Raw genomic sequence first — 26,667 nt, 5'->3', positions numbered from 1 at the left:
ATTCAGAGTGTAAAAATTTTTAATATGTCCTAAAGTCCATATTTTATTGGCAAGACTTTGTAACTCCCTATAACATGTTCTCAAATTCCTTCCAATGACTTTTATTTCACTCTTAATTTACTCTGCATTTGTACATAATCCCAGGGGTTTACCTATGATTAATTCCTGCCAGGTACAGTGTATCTGAACACTTCCAACATGTTGAAAGCATTGGTTTTTGAAGAACTATCCATTAATGACTTTCTGAACTGTGACAATGGATATTGACAGTGCTTGTCAGACTAAAGCACTATTGATTGTCTCACATCATGTGTATTGCAAAACCAATTTCTTTCAAGTACCTCTTCCTAACTGAAATACATTATTATGATGCCTATCTGTTTATTATAACACCCAAAATTACCGTATGTAATTCATTTGGATGGAGAGAGCAGAGTGAAGAGCAGTAGTGGGAATGGATAAGGCATTAAGAGATTCAAATATCTTTACATTCCTACCTTCTCTTCCATTAGCCTTGATCGCCAGGAAAAAAAGCAATTGGTCTGGACCATGCATATTATTTTTAGTACTCTTCAAAGACATTAAAATTTTGTGAAGTTCTTAGAAAGAGATGAGTTGTAGTATAATGATAACACCCATAAATGGAGTTTAGGTAATTATTTCCCAAGGAATACTGAAAATGACAGGCTTGACCATTCTAAATACAGAATACACTGACCAGAATCCTAGCTGCAAATTTCTTAAAATATATATGAGCAGATCCATGTGCTTAACTCTCCACTCTGACATCTCAAAGTAATAATTTTTTTAAATCCTTTACAGACCCATAACCAGAGTTCTCAGCAACACCTTGCAGGATTGAAAGAAAGTTGAGATGGCAAAAGAAGCAGGCAGGAATAAGTCTCTATGACTTTGGAGAAAGAAAGTGCCAGTCTAACAGCAGTGCTACCACATATGTGCAAAAATATTAATTGGAAGCAATTAATTAGTTAATTAATTTGAAGTAATGGGAATGCCTAATTGCTGAGGGTCTTATATTTCTGAAGAAGCATATCTTAATGTGCAGAGATGCATGATTATTATACACACTATAATTACTACTGTGTTTTTTCTGTTTTTTATTTTATTTTTGGTTTGGTTTGGTTTGGGTTTTTTGTTTGCTTGTTTGTTTGTTTGTTTGTTTTTTTAAAGAGTAGAATGAGAGACAGGTACACAGCTTAAAGGCACTAGAAAAATCACTGAGGGGAAAAATGCAGGAATTTGGCATTGCCTCTGATCATTATTCCTATAAGCTTCAAAATTACAGATTTTATAACTACAGAGCATAGACTCAAAATGCTCAGCATCAGAAGGGGTATCACCTTCCAGGAGTGGCTTGCAAGATTTTGTTTGATTTGGCACCAAATGACCTGACGTCATTCAGGTTTACAGTGCAATAATAGATATTTGCCACAGCAAACATTTATAGATGTTTATGAAATAAACAATAGGAAAAAGAAAACAGTGATTATATAGCACAAATAATTTTTCTGTAATATGACAGCCTAACAACTTAAGTGCTCAGTAGTGTCATTACATTTTGTGAAATTTGCGTGCATTAGCAGTAAAGATTCAATAAAATGACTGTATAATTCATATTTTGCATCATGCTCTTATGCATATAAAATAAAAAAAAATTGTCCCCTTCTAATAATAAATGGAAATAAATTAATAGTGTGTTAAACATCACTACACATTTACATTGCAAAATAAAAATGTCACTCCCCACACAGCTTTTCTTAGTGGTATTTGTACCATAAATGCCTAGAAATGCAAGCAATATTTCTGAATATATATTGGATTTATAAATACAGATCATACCAGATACCTTTCTTTAATAAAATAAATAATATTTTTTAGAAAATGAAAATGTAATTGGCCAAATCTGTCTGGATTTCAGTTGTGCATTTGATATCATGCCAAATAGGAAATGATTAGTTAAACTAGGGAAGATGTAGAGAACTAAAACAATAACTGTGAAAAGACTAAATAAAGTTTTAAAATGAGCTTTGTTGAAAGGAGAACTACTGTATTGCAGGGAAGTTACCAGTGGAAGTCCTGAAATATTCTTGGAACTGGTCTTTGTGTTTTCACTAAAGACTTCAGCAAGAAAAGTAGCAACATTCAAAAAATTACTTGTTGATTCAAGGCTGGAAGCATCATCAGTTGAGACAAGAATTTGGAATATCAGACAAAAAGTTGGTGACTTTGAGACTGGAAACTGGAGCAACTGGGTTAGAGCTAATACTATTCACAGCACGGTTAGAAAAGGACTGGAATTATGGAACCATGGAGTCATTAGGGTTGGAAAAGACCTCTAAGACCATCAAATCCAACTCTTCCTCTGCACTTCCAAACCCACCATAACCCATGTCCTCAAGTGCCACATCTACACACCTTTTGAACATTTCCAAGGACTGTGACTCAACCACTGTCCTGGGCAGCCTGTTCCAGTAACTGACCAACAAATCCCAAATATTTAATTCTAATGAATAAAAGATAATTCTGTCATGAGTGTATAACCTTGGACACTCATAAGTGAATTAGAAATTCCTGGCAGCAAAGGTGCAGGCAGCAGCAGTGAGAGGCACCAGGAGAAGGAGGATGCAGAGATTTTGGAAGGAGACAGGGAGCTTGGCACATTTGTCCAGCTAGAAAATGGTTGGGAAGAGCTGTGATTGTTCACTATGAATTTGCTGGTGGGGGTGGGAAAAGGAGCAGGAGAGGAGAAGAAGACAGCAGGGAGGGAGAAGAGCTGTTTTAACTGAAGAACAATGTTGGCAGGAGAATAGATGAGTATAAACTGGCCATAATATGAAGTTCTAAACCACCCTTTTAAAGAAGTCGCGGTGGCAAATAAAACTAAAAGAATTTAAGATGCAGCTTAATAAATTTATGTATGAGGACACAGAACACGGTACCTTGTGACAGGAGAGACTGGACTAGATCATCCAGGACTTGCCAAGCCTTTCTTTCCACAATTTTTTTTGGTATTGTCACAATATTAGAAACACTGTTATACAAACTTAACTCGAATATAAAAACCACAGTGCCAGAAATCAATGAATTCATTTTATTCATACAGTATGACCAGTTTATGTTCATCTAATGTAAAACATGTGGGACTTGGAGGAAATCTGCTACAGCCCACAAAGTCAGACAATTTAGAGTGAAGGAAGAGAGAGCACAGTGTACTTGGGAAGGGGAAGCTGGTCTGCCCAAGCTCATGTCAGGGATTAGGATTCTTGACACATCCTCTTTGCAAAAATATTCCCAGGAGAATGCTCAAAGGATGGTTGAACACATAAGAATTGGAGAGTGGTCCTTGCCCTTACCTAACTGGGTGAATCAGTGTTTGTAGACACACAGTCTTATCCCACTCATAAAACATGACAGCTACTGAGCAAAAGAACTGCAATAATTGAGTTAATGACTTTTGAAGATGACATATATAGTATAAAATATTATCTAAGAAGACTTCACAAAACAAAACAGAAATCCCATGCAATTGGGGGTTGAGGAAGACAGAACAAGATACTGTAGACTATTTCCAGATTGAGTTGAACAAGTTATTTTCAATAAATAATGCATTCAGGGGCTTTTAGAATATGGAGTTCTGTTTGCTTTCTTCTATTGCGAAATATATGCAAATAATTTTAAAGTCTTTAAGCTTGCCTCCTGAGTTAATCTGGAAGAAAAAAACCTTCTCAACCTTTTGCAAATATTATGAATAGTCATAACTTACACTAAATTGCTCAGGTAAAAGGACAAGAAAATTATATGGTTTTTTCTACCAGGAACACTGGACAGATTTACACCAAAAGAAAACTCTTTTGGGGGAGGGCTGGTTGAGAGTAGACATGTGGAAATTTTACCTTAAAAACCTACATATAATTCTGACTTATTCTTTTGGAAGCAAATTAATTATCTGTAGTGAACAAGGGAGTCTTGTATTTATATCGGCCTTATTAAGAATTATACAAATATTTCATATATTGAAATTTTGACATGTGCTTGGATAACTTGTTGAGTCTCTTATTCAGATCCAATCTTTTGGGACCCTTCCAGAAAGAATATCCTACCAACAAGTTTCCTTTTTCTTGAAACTTTTATTGATTACGCTTTGTTCTTCTAAATTTTAAAAGTAAATTATTTTAATATTTAATTTTATTCCCATTGCACTCAGTCTCCGATTATACTCATAACCCTATATTTTTTGACTCACAATGAACTGGAGTGTTTCTTATACAATAAAGGATGGAATTAATTCACAGTTCCTAAGTTATGAAACCAACATGCTAAAACTGTTTATTTCCAATGAGAAACAGTAGTGACATTCAGCTCTATATTTGCTGTTTCAAACCACAAGTTCCAACACATTTTTCTCTTTTAAACAGCAAGTTTAGTACTTTCCAGTGAATGTAGATGTGGTAGTTTATGAAAGAGAAAGGCACACCCATTATCTTTAAAGTAATCAAAAAATATCTAGCCAGAGATCTGAAATCCATTTGCTGTACTCTGTCAACTATACCTTATCAAATTATCCCTACCTCAATTATATCATTAGAGTAAGAGCAACAACAAAAGATCACCCATGAGCTCATTTCTAAAAGGAGCACGTCGTCCGATTTCAGAATTGTTTTTACTTTTTACCTCACGTGAAAATTCTGGTAAGAATCTCCAATATCTGTGTTCACATAAATACAAGCCTTAGACAGTCGCCCTCATGCCATCAACTAAATTTTATTTTTATATAAAAATTATTTCCATTTGCTAAAAAACAACTGATCTTCAGACTTTTGAGCAGCTACAGCTCTTTACTGAGGTAGTGTCCATCTGAGGACGCTATGCTTCCCTAAAGGTGATTTAGGATCTGCATAAAATAAACAAACCCACAAAGAGGACCAAAAGCAGGCTATAACTGTTTTTTTGTGGGGCTACCTTATAGAGGCTGTGAGCAAAGAAGGTGCCCTGTGAGATGTGCTGTGGGTCATCCTCCTGTTGGGCTGAGACTGGGGAATTACAGGAGGAAAAGGAAAGTCCAGAAGGGAGCTGCTGGTTTATTTAGCCGTGTATTTTGTGGCTGGGACCCCAAGTCTGCCTGGCCCCTGTGCAGAGGCTGAGTGGGACACCTCCAGAGATCCTGCAGGGCATGTGGTGACATTTAGTACTTTATCTAGTCCCCAGAACAGCTGCACTGGAACAAGCTGCTTGAGCAGGCAAATAGTTACTAATTATCAGGATATTTTCCTGAAATAAAATCAGGCCAGCCGTCACAACAACTCTGAGACACTTCAATCAGCTACGTGTGGGGTTTTCATGGGTGCACTGACTCTCTGTTTGACCAGCCATGGTCAAAATTCAGACAAAATGTTAAAAAGAGCCAATAGAAGACTGTTTTGGCTTTAAAATTAATGTTCCAGCTGACAAACTGCACAGGGGCTTAACCTACTTTAGAACATATTTAATAGCATAATTTAGTCTCGAAAAGGAAAAGGAAAATAACTAATGATGGACAAATTTAGGGGTCGAATCTAGTTCAGATAAACATTCAAAAGTTCACATGTTTAACCAAACCTTATCTTGTCCATGAAAAGCCTCAAACTGAAGGGCTCTATCAAATATAAGCAAAGTACAGGAGATTGTGGAAACTTTTCCTCACAGAAGGAAAACTATTATCAGAAACCTGCACCTTATTGCAGCACTCACATGTAAAGCAGTTAAGCATCAAAGCAAAAGCAAAACATTTCAGAAAACTGCTTCATGGTCCCTGCAATATTTGGATTAAATCCAATACAGAGAAAAGAAAATAATATTAAGGGGAAAGATAATACAAATGCAATTAGACTATCAACCAATAAAACTTGATAGCTGAAACCTTCCAAGCTTAGAGGGAATAAGGAAACTGGAGATCAGAGGATCTGCCTTTTGAAGTCTTGCTGTCCAGATCCTGGGCACCATTATCCAGCTGAGTATTTTAAAGATATTATGAATAATCTGTCACAGAATTAGGAAGCTTTATTACTGTGAATGACCTGTAATTTGAGCAGGAATAACTACAAATGAATTCCAAATAAACAATTGATTGGAAAAGGTGAATTCTGCTAACTTCGTTTTCTGGGTTACAACTTACCAGTTAAAAAACTTGCTTTCAAACAGCATTCTCCTTGTGGGTTATTGATAACAGAAAATATAATTCTAATGGATCCTCTCCAGTCTCACATTCTCCAATACAAACAATTTTTCAAAAACTCTATTAGAAAATATGAGACTGCTGCTCTGCCTTGCCTGACCCTGTTTCTTGCTCAGCTAGCAATACCTGCTACAGTACCCCAAAAAGAAACCAAATTCAGACAAATGATGCAGCAAACTATGGTATTTCAGGATCCTTTCCTGTTCTTTCTCTTTCTCCATGTCACCATGTTTCAATCATCCTCTTTTCTTAAACTTCTCCCTCACCTTTTCTTCTGCCTCCATCCCTCCAGCTACCTGCTAAAATAACAGAAAAAAATTGCTTTTCTCATAGTTGAACCCCAAATTCAAACCATCAGATGCCAAAACAAAAGATATTTTAAGCCAGACATCCAATGTCAGTTCAGAAATGACTGTGTATCTTGCATTAAGAATAAAGTTAAAATAATAAATCAAGTATTCCACTCCTTGTAATTGCACCTTAATATCAATTCTACCTTTGAGCCATTGTATTGAGTGATCTTCAGATAACACTGTATAACAATCCAGGTGTTACAGTGTTTTCATTATTTATTCATTAATTTTTGGTGCTATTTTTTGATTTTCATTCAAATACATCAACTGAAATACTTTCAAAATAAGAAAGAAAGGTAGGAGCATTATAACACCCTAAAATAATCATCTTTACTTTTAAATAGAAAGTGAAGAGGTTATTGCATGTGTTTTCACACAAATATATATATATATATACATATACAAAGATTATTTTTACAGAAACTTCTGAATTTCCAGGAAACCACAGAAATGAGAAGAAGAGTTTGGTTTAATTTGGCTTGGATAGAAGACAGTCAGTGATCTTGAGGCTATCATCTGCACTGCTTAATTCTTTAGTCACCTTTCTGATTCTTCCAGTATCACTTCTCCAGGGAAAACCTGTGCTACTCAGGTGTCAGTTGACTCCTGAGAAAAATAGAAAAAAAGGCTTTTTCTGAATCTGTCACAGCCAGTCTGTCCTAAAAAGAGTGAGCATGAAGTGATGTGGATCAAGCCACGAGTTCCTGCACCTTGCATGAAGCTTTTCATTATAGATACCTACCAAGATAAAGGCTGTCTTTCCCAGATTTATAAGTTTGTGCCCCAAATTTGCTAAATGGCAAATGATCCAATGTGCATCTGGCTGCCCTGCTGTTCTGCCCTGCCCACATCTGGCCACCTTCCCTTGGGCCCCGAGTCCTTGGACTGAAGAATAACCTTCCTCAGAAAAAGTGACTATAAAATGTACTGTTGCTATGTGATTGCAAAATATATTAACTGTAAAGCTTTCTCTAGTAGGGCTTCATACCTGTATGCTTTTAAAATTATTTCTGTGTTCTGTACAAAGCGTCTTCGTGAATTTCAGGTTAATTCCATTATAATCCTTTTTCATCTCCAAAGGGCTTTATTTCAAATGTATTAGCACTGGGGTACTTTTAAACGTTTTAATTTCATTTATTTTAAATGTGCATTTTCAAAGAGTTGCTCAGTTCTATAAGAATGTTACTTCTTTGTTTAAATTGAACACCTTAAAAATTAATTACAAACACTGTTATCACCTGTAAGAACATATTTTATATGCTATGAAAAGGCTTAAGGCAGGCTTGCTCTTTAGTGTTCATAATGAATGCATTGGATGCAAGAGATTAAAGGACAGCAGAATCTATGTATCCTGGTTGTTTACTTTTAATGTCTAAAAAAGTGGCAATGAAAGAGATAAATACAATCTCTACTCTGTATCAGTGTATCACTGAACCATTTCTACATGGGAGACTGAATTCTGCTTTCCAAGTCTGTGGGAAGACCTAACCTTGAAATCTGTGCAAGAAACACTGACTGAAACGGGAAGACATGCAGAAAAGAGTTATTTGAGATGATCAGGAAAAAGGAAAAGCAGCACCATACAGTAGGAAAGACTAAAAAGTCTTGGCTGGCCCAGTTATCAGCCCAAGCAGGGGGTGGTATACCTGAGGCAGAACTGCTGGAAATGAAGAGCAGGCTAAATGTTGCCACAAGAACACAATTGCACCACAAGTCCATTTAGGCTGAAAATTAGAGTGCTTTCAGCTTGAAAACTGAAGTTTTGGAACATTTTTTCCAGCCTGAGCTGAGGGGCAAAAGCATTACTACCGAATTTCATTAATTATGAAAGGAATCAAATGAGGTAGTTGTTTTCAAGAACTGGGGAATTGATTCAATGCTACAAAAAGTCTGTCTGAGGCAGATAATGCTGTGTTACACTTTTCAATAACAGCAACGCAAGTGAATTCCTCTTGGGTGAATCCTGGGCGCACTTAAGACAATGGCCAATGGAATTAATTAAATGGAGCCAAATATCCTCGGTGGTGAGGGGAGCTGCTCATATGTCATAGCTCTCTCTTCAGCATCAATATTTAAAGCCAGCTAGTTGGAACCTTTTACTTAATTGAGAAACAATACAGCATTTAACCCTTCAGTGATGTTCCAGCCTTTGGCTTTCAGAGGCAGGATCTGTTTACTGGGGTGTCAGCAAAGAGCTGGTGGAGCAAAGAGGAGATCCTACCAAACATATTCCTTTTTAATTCCACTAATATACTCTGTCCAGGAGAGAGTACCATTAAATTGGTGTTTAAATATTTGGGATTGGCTGTCACAATTTAAATTAAATAGATCCTTTTAGCTAGAAGGAGATATATAAGTGATTTCACCACAGAGAAAAAGGTGAGTCTGGAAAGTAGGTATGCCTGTCTAGAGCCTGACGTACAGTCTGTCTAACTGAGCTTAATTTAGATTTTATAACCTAAAAACCTCCTTATTTCTGTCGCATTCCTCCCAAAATACCATGAGGATTGCATCTAGATTAGTTAGAAATAATAGTGAAACCTCAATATACAATCTAGTGTAAGAATAATTTTTCTGGCTACAACATTCCAATAGGGGTACTTATTTCAATAAATACCTTGAAAGGTTCGAAATTATGCTTCCAGGAGTGATGGACTGGCTCTTCCTGAATCACAAAGTTCAGCAAGTCCTGCTCAGTTGCTCTAGTTCTGACCTCTCCCCAAAGACTGCAGTCTAAAATATTCCCTGTTGCAGTGAGAACGCCTCCATCTATTTAGGTGTTATCTGTTGTCAGCCTCTATTCCTTCCTCGTGGAAGCAAAGCATGGAGATGCAAAAACTGGAGATCTACTGACACGTGGTGACAGAAGGTCGAGAAGAGGTAGCTGTCTCCATAGTGGGCTGCTTTCAACTATAAAAATTGTGGCATTTTGTACAATCTACATCAAACTTTAGTTTTGCTACTTAATGTAAAGAAAGATTTACTTGTTGTGGAGCTAAGACACTGCACCAAAGCAGCTGAAGACACGTTGAGTAGTTAGGCTTGGAAGTGGCAGAGTCAGAGTAGATTCCTCATTGCAGGAGTCTACCTCACTTTTAGTGCTTGGAAAAAAGCCCAATTGCTTGGCTTCAATAATGCCTAAAATCTCGTTATTTGTTTGTGATTGCTTTTTCTGAAGCAAATGTGTGTCTGAGAAAAACCCTGCAATTTTTCCAGAATGTACTTGTCTTAAGGACTGTGTCAGTATCTGTGGTTCAGTAAGAAAAGACTTAAAGCAATCATGATATCCAGTCTCTACTTGCCTCTATATCAAATCCATCTAAAGTTCACATGCAGGAGTTTATTTTGTTAAGAAAAATACGTGGTGTCTCTCCTTTGGAACAAAGAAGAAATATGGATTTGTAACCTTTTCCTTTTCTTTCTTTAAACTTAAGTCCTTCAATAGTGTTTTGAACAAATCTAAAGAGATTTTAAGACAGACATTTTGTATTATAACATTCCCCTGTGTCGTGTGTATGATCGTCTTTACTAAAGCTCCTTTCAGTCCCAGTTGAATAAATATGCATTTTATTTCACTAATCTTGAAACAACAGGAATAAAGTTTACCCAGGTCTTTTATACCTCAGAGAACAAAACAAATACTACAAATCTTTAGAGAGAAAGGATATACAAAAGGGCTTGAGGTGAATGTTTCAAAGCAAATACTCTTTAAACGATGTGCAAATTATTTCAGCACTTGAACATGATTTATGAAAGGGGATTAGTCCACTGAAACAAGAACCGAGTTTAAACTGTTGGGTTTCAAAGTCAAGGATGAGAAGTGTTAGCTGGAAAGGCAGAAGAAACTGGATAGTAATCTATAGTGAGGATTTCTGATTGATTTCCTTTAACTAACTCAATCCTACATTAGCTATCGCTGTCATTCATACTTAACTGTGGTGGGCAGCATAAAATACCTTCTTTTATGATATAATTCCCCATAAAAATGAAGTATGCAATGGTGATAATTAAGTAATAATGAGGTAATTAATAACTCAGTGACTAGCTCTCTATTTACTAGTATGCCCCATAAATGAGCACGAGGAGTGTGAAACAATTAAAGATTATCCAAGCTCAAACAGATAACTTTTCCAGGGAGTTGTGTGTCAGTGAGCAGACCAATGAGTCACAGGTCACATCTATAATAATACATTATATTATATTGTAATATTCCCACATCCTCTTCACGTAATGGGTTAGAGCTACTCTTAAGTACTATAAAAATGATCACTTTTATGTAATTGTAAAGATTAATAAGTGAGCTAACTTCTCATGGTTCTATAATGACCCTGCTGTTCTAGAAGGTAAAGGAAAATTTAATGATCCTGCTCAGATATGATTAATATCTAACTTTTTCCTGGCTAAAAATCTGGACTTGGTTCAATAAAAATGAATTAAGTGAACATGCATGGGTTTCCCTGCCAAATGTTTATATGGAAGTTGGATATGCCCAATTTAAAAATATGCTTTTTCAACCCAAATAGTAAACTCTGGAAGGATTTTGGAGAGTGAAGTAGAAATAAAACAAAGAATTAAGGAAACATTATATTATAATTGATGGAAACAGGATATTCAAATTCAGGAAAAAATGTAATTTTTGGGGGGACTAGTCACAGCCAGTTGTGATTTTGAGTGCAACATAATCTTCTATTATCAGTAGAAGTGACACAATTTGTTTCTCAATTTGGCATGTTTTGTTTCCCACATGCCAATATTATTGCTTCTTTGTTGCTGAATCAGTATTTTCTTAAGCTTTATGAAGAGAGCATACCTATATTAATGTGGCAGAGAAACAGAAGAGTAGAAATATGTAAAAAAAGTCTAGTGCCTGTAGTCCAGATGAGTTATTCCACTCTGCAAAACCAGCATGCTGCATTTTCTTTTCCTGCTTTTTTTTTAGTCCCTAAAACTGAGTGCATTCCTGTTGATGCAATAAAAATAAATGCCACAAACATACAAGATGCAGAGTGACAAAATTAGCATTGCAGTAGGAAACTGCACATTTGCAGCTAGTTTTCATTTTGCTTTGTGTTTTAATTGTTACCATTGGTAATGCTGAACTAATATACATTATTGCTTTATGTTTCTTGGCTTTATTAAAAGTAATAAAACTGACCTATACATAACACTAACATTGTAATATAATAATAGTCCCTAAATAGCATCATTTGGCTTTGAACTTCACATCTAACTGAAATAAATGGGCCGGGAAGGGGAAAGAATTCAGACCTCATCAGAACTAACAAAGAAATGGAGTGATTTCCAACTTCTGTGGCTCTAATTAGAATCATGAAGGTTGGAAAAGGCCTCTAAGATCATCGAGTCCAGCTGTCAACCCAGTGCCACCATCATGTTCACCACCAAACCATGTCCTCAAGGGCCTTATCCACACCTTTTTGGATCACTTCCAGGGATGGTGAATCCACCAGTGCCCTGGGCAGCCTGTTAATTAGCCTCCTTTTCAAAGAGGTGACCCTGTGTGGATGAAGGACTACAGAAGCTACCACAGAATCCAGTTCTCTATAAGCTTGGATGGGCCAGTAAAACCTGTCTCTAGACAGGTTTTGGGATCTCTGATCCCAAGACATGGTCCCCCAACCTTCCATCCCCTTCATGTGCTACAGAGGAAGACAGAAAACTCCCACAGGTTCCTCCCAGCACTGTAATTACAGCGCCTTTTTCTAGGACATCTAAATGATGTTTTCAAGAAATAAATGTCTGCATTTTTTTTCCCTTCTGTCATTACATAGCCAAAACCGTGCAAATCCATGTGTTTGTGCCCTAGTGCCCATCCTTTCTCTCCTCAGAGAAACAACAGCCTCAGACAGGTCTTTGCCACAGAAAATACTAATCCTGTGCAGGGACAAATTTTAAACCCTCAAACAAGTCCTTGGAAGAAGCCTTAGCCAGGGAAGGACCAAGTAGCACGTGGAGCCAGAAAGTTTTCAAGCTACACCAAAGTCTCAATTTCTTCCACCATGTCCATTAAATGACCAAAATGGGTTTCTGCTGCTGTTTTTCCCTCACACTCATTGTACAGACTTAGTTATCTAACCAACTGCCTTCAGAAAGGATTCCACATGCTTTAGTAATTACCTAGGGATAAATGCATACCGTGCTCAAGTTCTGAAATTCAGCCTTCTGAAGAAAAGTGAATGAAACAAGAAAAGCAATTTTGGGCAGTTTTAAAGCACAGAGTCCATGGTTCAATCCTGGGGACTATAAACTCCTGAATTTCACTGTCTTTTAAGACACTCAAGCAGATTCAATGCCCGGATGAACTTGTAGCAAATACCTATGAAGGCAAATCGAAATGACGATCTAGACGTTTTTGGTTTTGTTTTTTTCTTGATTTAAAAGATGCCAGGAGGTGTGTTCCTAGACACTGCCAAGAGGCATTCCCTAGGGAAGCGTGCAAAGGCTGTGGCTTCCCAAGGGCAAAGCATCACCCTTTCAGGCTAAAAGACCCATTGCTCCCTGTTGAAAGTCCAAGAGGAATTTAGGTAGGGAAAATATCATTATTTGAGTTGGCTGGTGGCCAGGGTGCCAGGGCTAAGACCCTGATCCTTACGGAGGGTGGAAAGGAATCCCAAGCCTGCTGTTTAATATGCATGACATGTCGGCTTTGCTGTCAACTTTTCCTTCCACCCCCTGCCTTTGTCTGCTTTTTTCCACCTGTTGCAACTTGTCCTGACTCAGGCTGAGAGCTGGAATTGTCTTACTTTGGTATCACATTGTGTCATGCACAATGACGCCTGGGGTCCCTGACTACTCTTATTGAGACACTAAAATGACCATGAATAGCAATAATGCTGCCACAGCTCACCAAGATGTTCCTTTTCACACATATACATTTTTTAACATCCTTAATGCTGGGGTTGTGGCACCTCCAGCTAGAATTCGAACATGGAGGAGATTTTCCAGGCTGCATGACTAACCACCGGGTTTCGAGTAAAGTGTTCTTGAAGATAAGGAAAAAATATGCAAGTAGAAACAATAAAAATAATGCAATTCAATCTTATCAATTCAGGCAGTTCCAGCTTTTATGTGGCAAACAAGGAGATCAAATTGCATTTATCTAATATCACAGATTTTTTTAAATGTCTAAAATATTTCATTATTTTGCTTTGGCAACCTAAAGCTGAGGAACAGATTACTGTTCCCACTACATAAGGAAATAACTGACAACAATTAGTATTTATTCTTGTTGCTTTTGTAATAAAAATAGAATTCCATCACTTTCAAGGAAACCTAAAATATTAATAAGAATGTGATGAACTGAGTAAATGTGACGCCATAAGGAAATGATGGAGAACAGGTTGGAAATATAGTGCTTTGGGAATGGATTGCATTATCAAGCTTGTGATTGTGCATTTTGACAAGAGCAGCTCTCAGATTGATACGGTAGCCAAAGGGCACTCTTCCTACTGCAGAGCTGTTTGTTTCCATCCTGGAGAGGGGGAGCAGAAGGGGAATTGATCCCCTCCGACAATCAATAGCGACTCCAGCCCAGGCTCTTCCACAAGAGGCCACTCCTGAGGGACAGAATTCCCAGATGATGGCCAAAAATGGTCCAGAGGATGCAAACCACAAGATGGGTGATGGGCAGGAAAAGAAAGGCTGAGCTTAGCTGAGAGCATCCATTTGGTTTCACTGCCCAAAACACAAGTGTCCTGACAGCTCCTGTGGTTCACACACAGTGAGGCCCCCTGGGTTTTGGAGAGAAGAACAATTCCTGGGAACCTTGTAGTGCACAAGGTTCCCAACATCCCAATTCTTTCCCTACTTCCTATACATCACAACAGCATCTCTGCCTGCAGAATACCCCAGGTGCCTGGTACCATGGGATACAAAATTAACGTGGCAGACCACCTACCAGTGGTCTGGCCAAATAGAACTGGTACTAATTAGGAGGGGGTTTTGGCAACCTTACGAGAAAAAATCCAAAATACCCCGATGGTTTGAACTACAACTAAATTACCTGGAAATTATGAAGCCTGATACTAATTTTTAAAATTACCTGTTTAGAGCAACACTTCTTTGCATTAAAAGAAGTGGTGCTGCAAGGCAATTTTCTTATGCACCCTTCTTCTAATGGAGGAGGTTTCTGGGGTAAAAAAGCATGCTATTTTTGACCAGCATCAGCTGCAGAAATTATATCAGTGAAATAGCTGACATCACAAAATAAAAAGTCATCTCTTTCCATGTATTTGAGAACAAGATCACAGTTTTACATATTCTGGTAACACTCCCCAAGGCCATTCTTGGTTTCTTCTTAGCTCAAGAAAACTTCAATTAGAACATGAGTTGAAACCAGACTGGATGAGAAGCCACTGAAAAGCTGTGTGACCAAGAGAATGGCCACTCTCTGAACTTTGGAAATTGAGCCCGGCAGTTTGAGCCCAATTTTCAATGAAATCAGTGTATAACTCAAAAAGCATAACAGAGAATTACCATTTGTCCTTGTAGTGCAAGCAAAAGCAATTAGGATTAGACATAAAAACCAAATTCCTGCTACTAAGTCTCTAGGGACAGCCTCCCCAGTTTTAAATTAAAGAGTAAATTACTGAAATGATTTGGTTATAATGTACCTGTGCTTTATATACTTATGCTTCTAAAAAAAGAAAAGGTAATGATGCAGCAGTACCCAGTCTAAAACTAGATATTTTTTGCAACCCCTACAACATAGGTAAGGTAAATACAAATGAATCTGAGCTGTCTGAATATTTCATTAAAGGTTATCAGAAGGGGAGGGGGAGGACTGCTAGCACATCAGTTGCTCATCTTCTTTGTTAAACTGGAGGAGTTCTAAGGCATCATTAAAAAATCTCCTTTGTTTGGATTTGGCACTGGCAATAGTCAATAACGTAAAAGCACTATAAAATTATAAAATCGTTAAACTTTGCAAGAACTTTATAAACACACTTGCAGATATTGCACATATCTTTGTGCTCTGCAGTCAAACTGGACAATGAAACGACCACCTGTTAACTGCTAACAATGTGTCATTACCAGTTCTCATGCCTTTTTAAAGCAATTTTGGCTCTAACTGCCGATAATTCTGGCTACGATACTTGTGTGAACATTAAGGGCACAGAAAGCCAAAGGCAGAAAACTGACAATACAGTTTGTGCTCAGACTACTAATAAGTAAGTGAATAATATGATTTTTCTAATTCCACATAATTGCTTGATCTCAAGGGGCCAAAAAAAAAAAAAGTTCTGAATACATATTTTAGAAGCAATCCAATCTACGGTATTTAAATGCAAGCTTCGATTCAGTGAGATTTCACAGCAGATATTTTCACATTTTTTTAATAGTTTAAATAGCCTTTAACAAAACGGAGGTTATTCAGGATTCTCTAAGGTTTGAAAAGAAACATAGACTAAGTCTCTGTCACTGCTCATAGTCACTTTTTCTGTTTTGTCTGACAAATTATCATTTAAAGATATGTGAGAAGTCTAAATAAATAAATAAAAATTCCCTGAGTGCTGAGACATTTTATGGGCATTTTGCTATTAGCTACAATAAGAGCAGAATCAGACCCTCAGAACTCACTGTGTTCTCAGTCTTATTTTTCTTTCTCTGAGAAATGCAACACAACATCCAGTGCTAAGATATTGGGACAATTTTTCACAAGCCACATTCAGGCTACTTTATATTTTATAGCACAAAGGAAAAAACAAAACAAAACAAAACAACCCCAAAATACCCAAAACCCTTAAAAAAAGAAAAAAAAAAAAAAGAAACATCTTCAAGATAATAAGAAAACAACCCCCCCAATCCTGTGGTCTGCAAAAAGAGACTATTTAATGAGTCTCTATTTGTGTGTACGCGCACGCATGTGTGCATATATTTATGATTGTGTGGATAATTATCATTAAAAATAGCTATGTAGGGTGTTTTTAATGCAGCTCTTTTCTTAACATCTCAGGCTTTGATCCTGCACTGAAATACACGCAGGCAAATTCCTACAGAGCCCTTTGGTACCTAAAGGTACCTCGAACCAGCCTGCCAGTCTGGGGCTGTCACAGCATCGGGACCAGGGTGTGAATCTCCCACCAAACAAAGGAGGAAAACAAAAATTCAGGGGAGAGGGTGAAGTTAAAAAAAACGTTGAGTGAAGGATTCAGGGTCAGCACCAGCTCCTGTGGCTGCTGCCCACGATCTCAGGAGCATCTCGGCACAAACTGGGAAAGTCTTTCCAGACGAGTAAAGCACACCCCTGCTAGTTTTAGATCACTTTCTTTTCTAATCACACTGACAAAAATCAGCGCCAAACCCTGGAATTTATCTTCTATAAAATTATAGATACATCACTGATTGTTGGCTGCAGAGGATATGTCAATTCTTTCAGCAATTCAGTGTATAAATACACAACAGACAAAATTACTCTGGCAATTTGAGGTATTTTACTAAAATGGAAACAAAGCAACTGCAACAGACCATTAACACAGGGCTCATGTTGCTTATTTTTAAAAATAAATGGCTTAAATAAATGTCTTTGCTCCTAAACAAATTTATTTTGCTTAGGAGAGAGTGTCACCCTTTAAAAGTATGGAGCTAGTAACTGTCTTTACTTAAATGCAAGTTATGTATATCAGTGCAGAACATATTCAGCTTTAAAATTCTCAGTGATCTTCCTTACATTCTGTATGTAATAAAAATTATCTTGCCCTGTAATGGCACAGTTATCTAAAAAGGAAAGACTAAAAAAAAAAAAAAAAAACAAAAAAAAACCCAAAAAAACGAAAGAAAGAAAAATGAGAAAAGAAAAAAGCCTTACTTAAAGATTTTCTGTGTTCAGGCTTTGGCTCTTTGGATTCAGTGTCTAAGTTATTCAGAAATTCGATGCTGGAGGATTTTCTGAGTTTGAACTCCGAATTTCTCGATGTAATTCTCTGTTCTTTTGGCTGGGAAAAGAATATATATATATATGTATATACATATGTGTATGCTTTTAATAAAATTATTATTTGAAAGAATGAAGCAAGAGATTCCAAAACGCCAGTACAGAAGCTAACAGACACACACAGAGCAAGTGTGCAGAAAGTATATGATTTAAAGAAAGGGTAATGCAAAATTTGTCATATGGCAAAGCTTTTATGGCCCTGACAGACTGATCCTAATTTCTGAGATAAATTCCCATTTAAGTGAGGAAAACAAAAGGCCTGCTTCTTTAGGCTTTAGGGACCAAAATTATTTCCACATTGCAGGCTACTTTCAAATGCTGGCAAAGAGGAAGGGTGTTTAAATTGCCTTTCTGGTTTAGATAGTTACAGTAAATATTCTTGCAAACACAATTACTTCAAACATCATTGCAAATTTGGGGTTGAATTCTGCTGGTTTAAGCTTAAAAAGTAGTCGGGGGGCTTTCCTCTTATTTTGGCAGACAAAGTGAAAATGAACAGGGAAAAGAAGCAAAAAACAAAACAAAAAAAAGGAACGAAAAAAAGGCGACGCTGTTTCGGCTGAAGCCACGTCTCTTCCCGTGGCATTTGGTCAGGTGAGACTCAGCCACCCCAAGAACCTGGAAAGCTGCCAGGCTTCTCACCCTCGTTGAGAGTTCCAGGACTGAAATAGACGACAGGGATGGAGTGGCCAGGAGTGGTGCGTGGTGACATCCTGCCCTGTGCACTCGGACCTTGGCCAGGACCAGCCAGCCATGGGCCACCAGCTGCTGGGGCTCTCTGCTTGCCCAGGGCTGCTGATGCCACAATATTACTTCAGCTAAACAAAATAATTCTAAAAAAAATACATACATATCTATATCTATATACATATAGATATATAGATATATGGATATATAATCCAGTTTATTTGATGTTTAGTAGAACAATACTCCAAAAAAATTTTTTTTTCCCGACTCTCCATGGAAAACTCCACCCCAAAGTCTTTAGTTGGATATCAATATCCTCACACACCCAATGAAATGCACAATATGAAGACATACATCATCAGATCAAACTTTCCTTGGCTGATTATAGCCTCAGGGTAATAGAATGTTTGTAGCTCTTTAAGGAAACAGTAGCTGTGTTCAAATTAACCCTTTCAAAGAGGCTGCAGATTACACTGCACTGAAACCTCTGAAAAATGCAAGAAATGGGGATATTTTTCTCTCAACAGATTCTGCAGTGAACAAGGGAAGCAAGGGAAGTCAGTGCCCTGAAAAAAAAAAAAAAAAAGAAAAGAAAAAATAAAAGAAAAAAAAAAGAAAAAAGAAAAAAGAAAAGAAAATATTCTTGGATCAAGAAGCAGGGATAGGAGGAAGATGTTTGGAATTTGTACTGAGAGTGGCAAAAAAGAAAGAAAAAGCTACAGCTGAAGCTGGTTTGGTAATTAAAAACTGTTTTAATAAAACGCAACCCTGCTTACTTCTAGTAGAAAACCCCCAGCCTTCCTGGGAGAATACCAGCAATCAGTTACAAAGGAATATTATTTGCTAGTGTTATTCTTGTGAATAAGTAATACAAAAATTCATAAAAGGCTCAAATGTATTAATAGTTCTATTGAAGATTATATACTGTAGGCTGCATAAACAGAAAATGCAAAAATTCATTAGTTATTAAGTGCTTGTGTGCTTTTACAACCCTCAGCAAGCCAGCGTCCTTGTTATTTCAGAGAAATAAATGTAGCGTTCCGTTTCGAGGCAAGAATCAAATGACATTTTTGTGCAACAACCTTGTTTATCTGACATTTTTTAGTAGATTTGCATACATATTTTTATATCCTTCAGAGAAAGGAATGTCTAGCTAGCTGCTGACTGCCTAAAACCTGTAGAGATGCCTGAGCAAATGAAGTTGAAATTGCTACATCTTAATTAATAAAGGTAACAGCCAAAACAAATACATACCAATCTGTCAATTGCATTTTTGATAGCGTGGAACCAATCCAATATGAGAAAGTCGATATCCGACTGGAGGAGGAACTCATTTCCTGACACTGTCGTGATCTGGGGAGGGCATGGGCACACACAGGTGAGTAAAGCACACACCAGACAGATGATTTTCCCCTATTTTCCCTCCCATTCCCCCCAAATGCTTGTCCTTTTCACTGGGATTTGTCTGCTGGAGTGCTGAGATACCGAGGAGTTCTGAACCTCTGTCTGAAAACTGTTTTGAATATGTCACAACAAACGAGATATTGTCTCAGCAATGCAACCACCAAGCACAAATAGTGCAGAAATAATGGGAATGTGACAAAAGTTAAGAAAAGCCAGCAAACTCGGTGTAACAAGACACAGTTCAAATGAAATCAAAGGACCCTGAAAAGAAGTGAATGCTTCATGAAAATTATTTCCTGTCATTTGCAGTTTCCATTTCTATTTTACTGGTATTGTTTTTTTGCGTCTGGTACCTCCATTCTTGAATTTGGACACTTATTATTTACCTGTGATTCCCCAGCCCACTTCCAAACATTTTGGTAAAATTAATAATGTCACTCTTTCACATTAAAAAAAGAAATTATCATCAAAGATGGCTGCAGCAGAGTAATTAGGAGCCCATTTATCATGAAAAAAAAAATCCCCAGTTTGTCTGAATAGAAGCCGATTTACATTTTTGACCCACTCACTGGGAATATTTATCAAAAGAATATTCAATCCCCTGATAATGCTGTTTCACTGCCTAACCTAATATTTGGTGGAAATATGTATGTATATGCTGTTGGTCTGAACTTCTGTAAACCACTGGGATAATAATGATATATAATTTTTTATTTTACACATATAATATATATATATCTATTTCACCAGGTATTTCACACAACAGGTTGAAGCAACCATTTCACAGATGGCAAAACTGAGGCCCAGAGCTGTGCAGTGCTTTGGCCCAGGATTATTTCATAGATTCCTGGTGCATGTGGTCACAAAGCATCATCTGGGCACAACAACTTTCTGTGTTTGCAGACAAGTCAACCAAGGGCTACAGCACCAGAACATTTTGACATTTTGGAAGGGGTAGGAGCTCGTTCTGCCCATGCTCCAAAAAAGCCCAGCTCCTACCAGCTCTAGAACAAAAGTTTTATTCTTATTTTGCTGTTGTTATAATCTGCTTGTGCAAATTTCGGTGATATTCAGGGATGGAAATGGAACACTTGGGTCTCAGTGTTTAGTTTGAATGTTGGAATGTTCACTGGAACATGGGATTATTCAGCACCAAAACCTTTTCAGGTATTTTTAGGGGAGTGGCTGAGCATAGTGGACAATAGGGATTTCCTTCTGACCAAACTCTGGGAAAAAGCAAAGCAAAGCTGATACCACCTGGCACAGTTTATTTATGCAAATACGTTGACATGAAGTGCCTCTGTTTCTCTGCATTTCCCCCATGTCAAGAATTTTCACTGAAGCAAAAAAGAAATAGCAGATCCTCACCAGCCTGGGTACTCCCAGCATGTTCCTTAAAACTGAAAAAATACCAGGGAAAAGAAAACCCAAACCAAAAAACAACAGCCTAATGTCGCATTAATTGTCCTATAACCCTCCCTTTATTGAGGAAATGCCTGTAAGGAAGGCTTCCAAAGTCATCAGCATTAAGGAAAATCCCGTCAGCGCAGCTCCAGCGGAGACATCCCGTGGGAGTGCTGCTGAGAATGTGGGAATGGTCCCCTGGTGTGGGCTCGGGGCTGCCCGGCTGCAGATGTTCATCCCATCCCCTCTGCACCCACTCCAGCCAACTCCAGCCACCTCACTGCTCCCTGAGCACCAGGGAGAGATAGTTATTGGGGAAATCTCAATTCCCTCGTTAGCCCGTGGCCATATTGTTAATCACCACTCACACGCTCACCCTGCCCTTCACCAAAAGGAAATAAAAAGCCCAAATTCAGCTTAAGGTGAGCAGTACAAAGAGCTGACCTCCACTTCTCTGCACGGTTCACATGGCCAGGTTTGGGTTCAAAATATATGATATGATATCACAATTTATTAATGTATACATGCAGATATGAATTAGACTAAACACAGGCAACAATTCAATCTAATGCCTCTCTCCCAGTATAAACAAATCATTATTAAAATTATAAAATGGAATAACATTTTCAAAGTAAGAGCAACATATGTAATTAGATTTACTGTATTTTGAAGGCTTAAAAAGGACACAACATAGTTCAGCCTTCCGTTCAGTAAATTCAAGCTTTATTAAAATACAAGTATTCAGCACTGCATAAATATTTGCACTGTATGATATGCAAAAGAGATACTCCATTGCTAACAAGACCAAAGCAAAATACATGTTGAAAGTTTCTTTGTCTTGAATGTGTTATTTTGATAATCATATATTATCAGTGTTTTATGAGGAAATCTGTAAAAGCAGATCATAGAATGGAGGGAAGAGAATTCCTTTAAAATATACTTTCTGTAAGATACAGTTCAAGTCCTTTTCTTTCTTTCCTCAGACTAATCTTCAGAGTAACAAGACAGTTTCAAGAAGACTGCTACTGCTCTCTACAGTTTAAATGCATCCACTCCTTAATTACAGTCAGTAATTGACTTTGTTCTGCTCCATTCCAGTCATTCACAGGCAAGCAGTTCCAAAGGCTTTGGCTGGTAAATCCCATTTAATGTGCAGGTTTTCTATCCCACTTTTATATATTACCTCCTTAGGATTTCTGATAAATGACTCTTGGAAAGGATTGCTAAACCATATTTGCACTTTGAACAATCAAATTTTCAACACCCTTGGGAAAAGACATCAGTAAAGAATGCTGGTTTTGACTAAACCTTGTGATTGAACAATTTATGATCACAGCCCTAAATGATGTATAACTAACAACAAGCAGAAATTGTTCAATATTAAGGCCTGTTAACACACCGTCCCTGTGTCAGGCACTGCTGAAATAAACAGAGGGGCTGGGGAAACAAATGAAAGACAAATCTGGGGGGAAAAAAAAAGAAAATGAAGTGCTCTATCCAGAGCTGCCAGACTCCATTGTGCCAGGTACTTCACTTATTTAAATACCTCCCGAAATCGCTCTCTCTGTGCCATCATTTTTGCAAAGGCTACACTCTAGAATTAGCACCACCTTACCAGGCAAAATGCTGCTGCTGCTGTCAGCAATAAATACCCACACTGAGGATTCACAACTGGCATTAACCCTCTGGTTTGCCATGCCCTTCAGGTTGGGGATTGGAAAGCCAGAGTTCCCGAATTCCCTCTCTCTTGCTACAGCACCACGGGAAAAAATTACTTCAAAGGCTGAATCCACTCACATGGCAGTTCTGCAGCAAGCAGTAGCACAGCCCTGCTGTTAAGCACTGATCCTCAGAAAATATCATCTCACCACAGGTAAATGTGTGCTAAATTCAATGCACTGCTGGGCTGCCAACACAGTGTGGGAAGTGGGGAGGGAGGCAGGTGTGAAACACTTCCTGGTATTCTATTTGTGGCTTATTAAGGGTTTCTCTTGTCACCTTATAAAGCTGCAAATGGAGGGTTGAGCTTCTTTTGCATGTCACCATAATGATGCACCAAGGTGGTGTTCAACAACATCCTTCCTATGTTATTAAACAGAAATGTACCCTTTTGGTTCCACAAAATACAGGACACTGTGTCTAATTAATGTCATTACCATTTTATAATATACAAATATACCTTGAAGGCTACCCAGGATCAACAGTTTTGGTTTTTTATAAGTTACAAATTATGTAGTTTTCCTGTGCTAGGTTGTGCTCTGGGATATACTGCTGTGCCAGGACTTCCCAACCCTTACAGATCATCCTTCAGAGCTTGTCTCACAGACTTTCCTTTCACAATATATCCATGCCAATAGGAAACAGGAGGCAAAAGAGCCATGGAAGAAGATCAGGGTCTTCTGCCCTTGGTTTTCCTGAAAAGTTTGGTTCAGGGACTATGGCACCACTGTGAAAAACATCTCCTTTCTGGCATCCCTCTAGTTCTTTATTAATATACACTTCTACAGATGTTCTTGCATTTATTTTAGCTGCAGAACAGGGATGAAGGCAATTCCAGCAATCGTACTGATAGCCACTCTATGGAGATATGGGAAAGGATGATAAATTCACACAGCAAAACAAAAATCCAAACCCGTCTTATTGATTCACTCACTTCAAAGTGTACTTATGCATCTCTGGTGGCCACAACTATTATTTGCAGTGATTAACTATTTTCAAACAATGCCAAGAACAAATCTTCATACAGGAAGTGAGGAATTCTGTGGGGAAGGAGAAATGCAGCAAAAAAAATTTAGTGTGTACCATGCAACAAGAAAAAGGGAGCAGAGTGAGCAACCTAGGAAGTGTATGGCTCATATATAGCTCATGCATGAACACTGGAAAACCATGTCACAGCTTTAATTCAGCCAAATACTGAAACAAGCCAATATTTAACTCCCCCTGAAGCTGGGATATCCAGAAAAACTGCTGGACTATCAAGGTGAAGCTTCGTATAACCAGCTCCAATGGTTCAGTGTTGGATTATTGGCTGCTTTTGGACCGTGGAAACTTCAGCAGTTGCTAATCCAGTGCAAGATTCAGTGCAGAAAACAGAAATTTTTATGCCACCTGGGACTCACACAGCTTGTGGTGAACACTAAGTGATTTAAACTTGGATTGACAGATACCTCTGCGTGCAGAAATTCAATAAAATGTGTTCCTCTTGTTGCACTGTGCATTGGGATTGCTGCCCTTGATATGTGTAGGAAAAAAAGGAAATGTGAGTTGCTGGAGCATTGCTAGCTCCAAACCTAACACTCTTCCCCCTTCCCACTGCTCCCTTCATCTCACCTTGTTCTTTCACAAAGTGGTGGGTTTTTTTCTGATCATGCTAATCAACCTGATTCCCCATAATGAAGAGAAATCTGGATTTTTCTCTCTGTTTTCCTAAGAGATTTTTCAGGATGGGCTCTATCCATGAGATGCTGGATACCCCATTTGCCATCTGCATGGCAGGCACCAGGTCTGGGCCAGGGAAGTTGTGAAAAGAGTCAAGAAGAAAGGAAAAAAAAAGAAAAGAAGAAAAAAGGATATTGAGAATTTTGTCTCTAAATATACATTTAAAAAATCATTACAATATAATAAAAATTGAGAATAAATGCATAAACCCTGGATACTCTTGTGTCCACACCCCCAGTAGAAGTAGAATTAATTAAAGTTGGGAGACAGTATGCTCCTTAGTGGTTTAATTAGCTGGATTTGAATTAAAGTGGGACAGAGCCATGCAAGTTTTTAAAAACACGTCAAAAGTCTAACTGCATTTCTGGAAGTTGATCTTAAATTCTTTCTTTTTCTTAAATCCAGTCTCTTGGCCATGTTTATGCTGAATGAGTGAGCAGCCGAGAGGATAAATAAAATATCTCTCTGTGCTGTACCATAGTGAGCTGTCTAATATTAAAAAATGGAAACAAAAGGAAACAAAAGGCTCAGTCTTGAGCTGAGTTGTGTTGTACAGCATCACGTACCCATTGCATGAGCCAGCCTATCAAACAGAGGTAGTCATGGTTATGCTGATAGTTAAATTTCTTAAAGGACTCCAAGATGTTTATGACTACCAAAGAAATTTCATTATCAAGCAGATTGTCTGTCTCATGTTACAGTCTGGCTTCACCCATCTCACAGTCCTTTGGATGTCGAGCAAAGTTAACATTGAAGTGATGGGGAAATATCAGCTTGAGAGAAAAGGTCTTCAACCAATCTTTCAAAAAAAATGATATTTGTTAAAAAATTTGGTGAGAAAGTATCTGCCTTGTGTTCCCAATGTTGCTAGATGTTAAGTAAATATATGCTGATTGCAAAAAAGTTGCTTTGGCAACTCTCTTATTAAAATGCATTTGTAACCCCCATCTGTCATGAAAGTTTTGAAAAGTTTGTTTACTTTGGAGAGCCGCCTTATCCAGGGTTACCCCGGCATACAATGATAGCAGTCTTCAGAAGTTGTGTGAGGAACAAGCCACTAGGGATCCATTTTTGTTTTAATTGGCACACACAAACACTTTTCTGGTCTGTCAAAAAGATCAAGCTAATATGCATGGCGGGTGTTATATTCTCAGCTTTTGGGAGCAGTAAAGCTCCCTTTATTTAAGTAATTTAAATGATAGACTGCAAAAACTTTGCAAGTCAGAAAAATGTTTTATACTTTCTTTGGGAATATTTGTTTTAGGCAACAGAAAATGTTCTACATATCTAAAGATGTTGAACCTTATGTTTTAATTACCCTGGTTTTTTCTGATTCTGTAAAAATGACTGTGAAAACCAAGGATTGCAAAGAGGCAACAAACAGATCCTGTGTTTTCACAACTTCTGCAATATTAGAATTTGTAAGTCTGAATACTGCCAGATGTTTATAGGTTATGTCCTAAGCTGTGTTGCTTTGTGGTGTGACTGCTTTGCACATCCAGTCTCTGGGAACCTTTGGAGGGTCATCATATCAATGCAGCCTCCTCACATACAATGAGTTGCTTCTTAGTGAAAATAAACTGATGCTGGCATTATACACATCAATGGCTCCAAAATGGATTGAGCTATCTCAGATTTGGGGGTCAAACTTAAAAACAACAATAAATTTTAAAATAAAACTATATTGTACCAGAGGAAACAAAATAATTTTTTTCATGATAAATTCCTGGGATTGAATCCTTCAACATAATTTAGCAATAAAACATGGAACTCTGATGATTAAGAAGCAAAACAAATTTGAACCTAAAGTTTCCCTTCTTCTGTGCCATAAACTCATATTACTCATATAATACGAGTAATATATATATGATATATAAACTAATATATCAGTTTCTCTTGAAAAATTGCATTAATACTAGCTAGGTGAGAATCTTCTTTCTGCATAATGAGACAAAACTTTTCCTTTCCTTCCTGGCCATGATGAATGTCAGATGCAGAAGAACTGATTTTTATCACTTGTAGGGGAAATATTGAACCAAGAGGATGTCACAATTGAGGCTCATGAAGCCCTGGGAGACCAAAAATCCTTCTTGGATTGGAAGTGGAGCTCGGGCTGGGGGTCCAAGAGAGAAAGTCCAGGGGTACTGGGATGCTGTCACTGATTTCAAGGAACAACTTGTCATTCTCCTTTCTCCACC

At 37.8% G+C, this 26,667-nt stretch overlaps 1 protein-coding gene across 3 annotated transcripts in view; it reads right to left on the bottom strand.

Moving 5' to 3' along the window:
* The window catches only part of ARHGAP15 (Rho GTPase activating protein 15), a 322,734-nt gene that overhangs the window by 139,408 nt on the left and 156,659 nt on the right, over window positions 1-26,667 (bottom strand). For all 3 annotated transcript variants that reach the window (XM_088168386.1, XM_014870798.2, XM_088168385.1), the window contains 2 exons: window positions 19,478-19,576; window positions 17,411-17,537 (listed from right to left, as the gene is read on the bottom strand). In XM_088168386.1, coding sequence (XP_088024512.1) covers window positions 17,411-17,537; window positions 19,478-19,576 — 226 coding nt within the window. The remainder of the gene's footprint in view (window positions 1-17,410; window positions 17,538-19,477; window positions 19,577-26,667) is intronic.

Source organism: Sturnus vulgaris, chromosome 7 (assembly GCF_052056855.1).
Source record: "Sturnus vulgaris isolate bStuVul1 chromosome 7, bStuVul1.hap1, whole genome shotgun sequence".
Taxonomy (NCBI): Eukaryota; Metazoa; Chordata; class Aves; order Passeriformes; family Sturnidae; genus Sturnus; species Sturnus vulgaris.
This window is presented reverse-complemented; position numbering and strand designations above follow the sequence as displayed.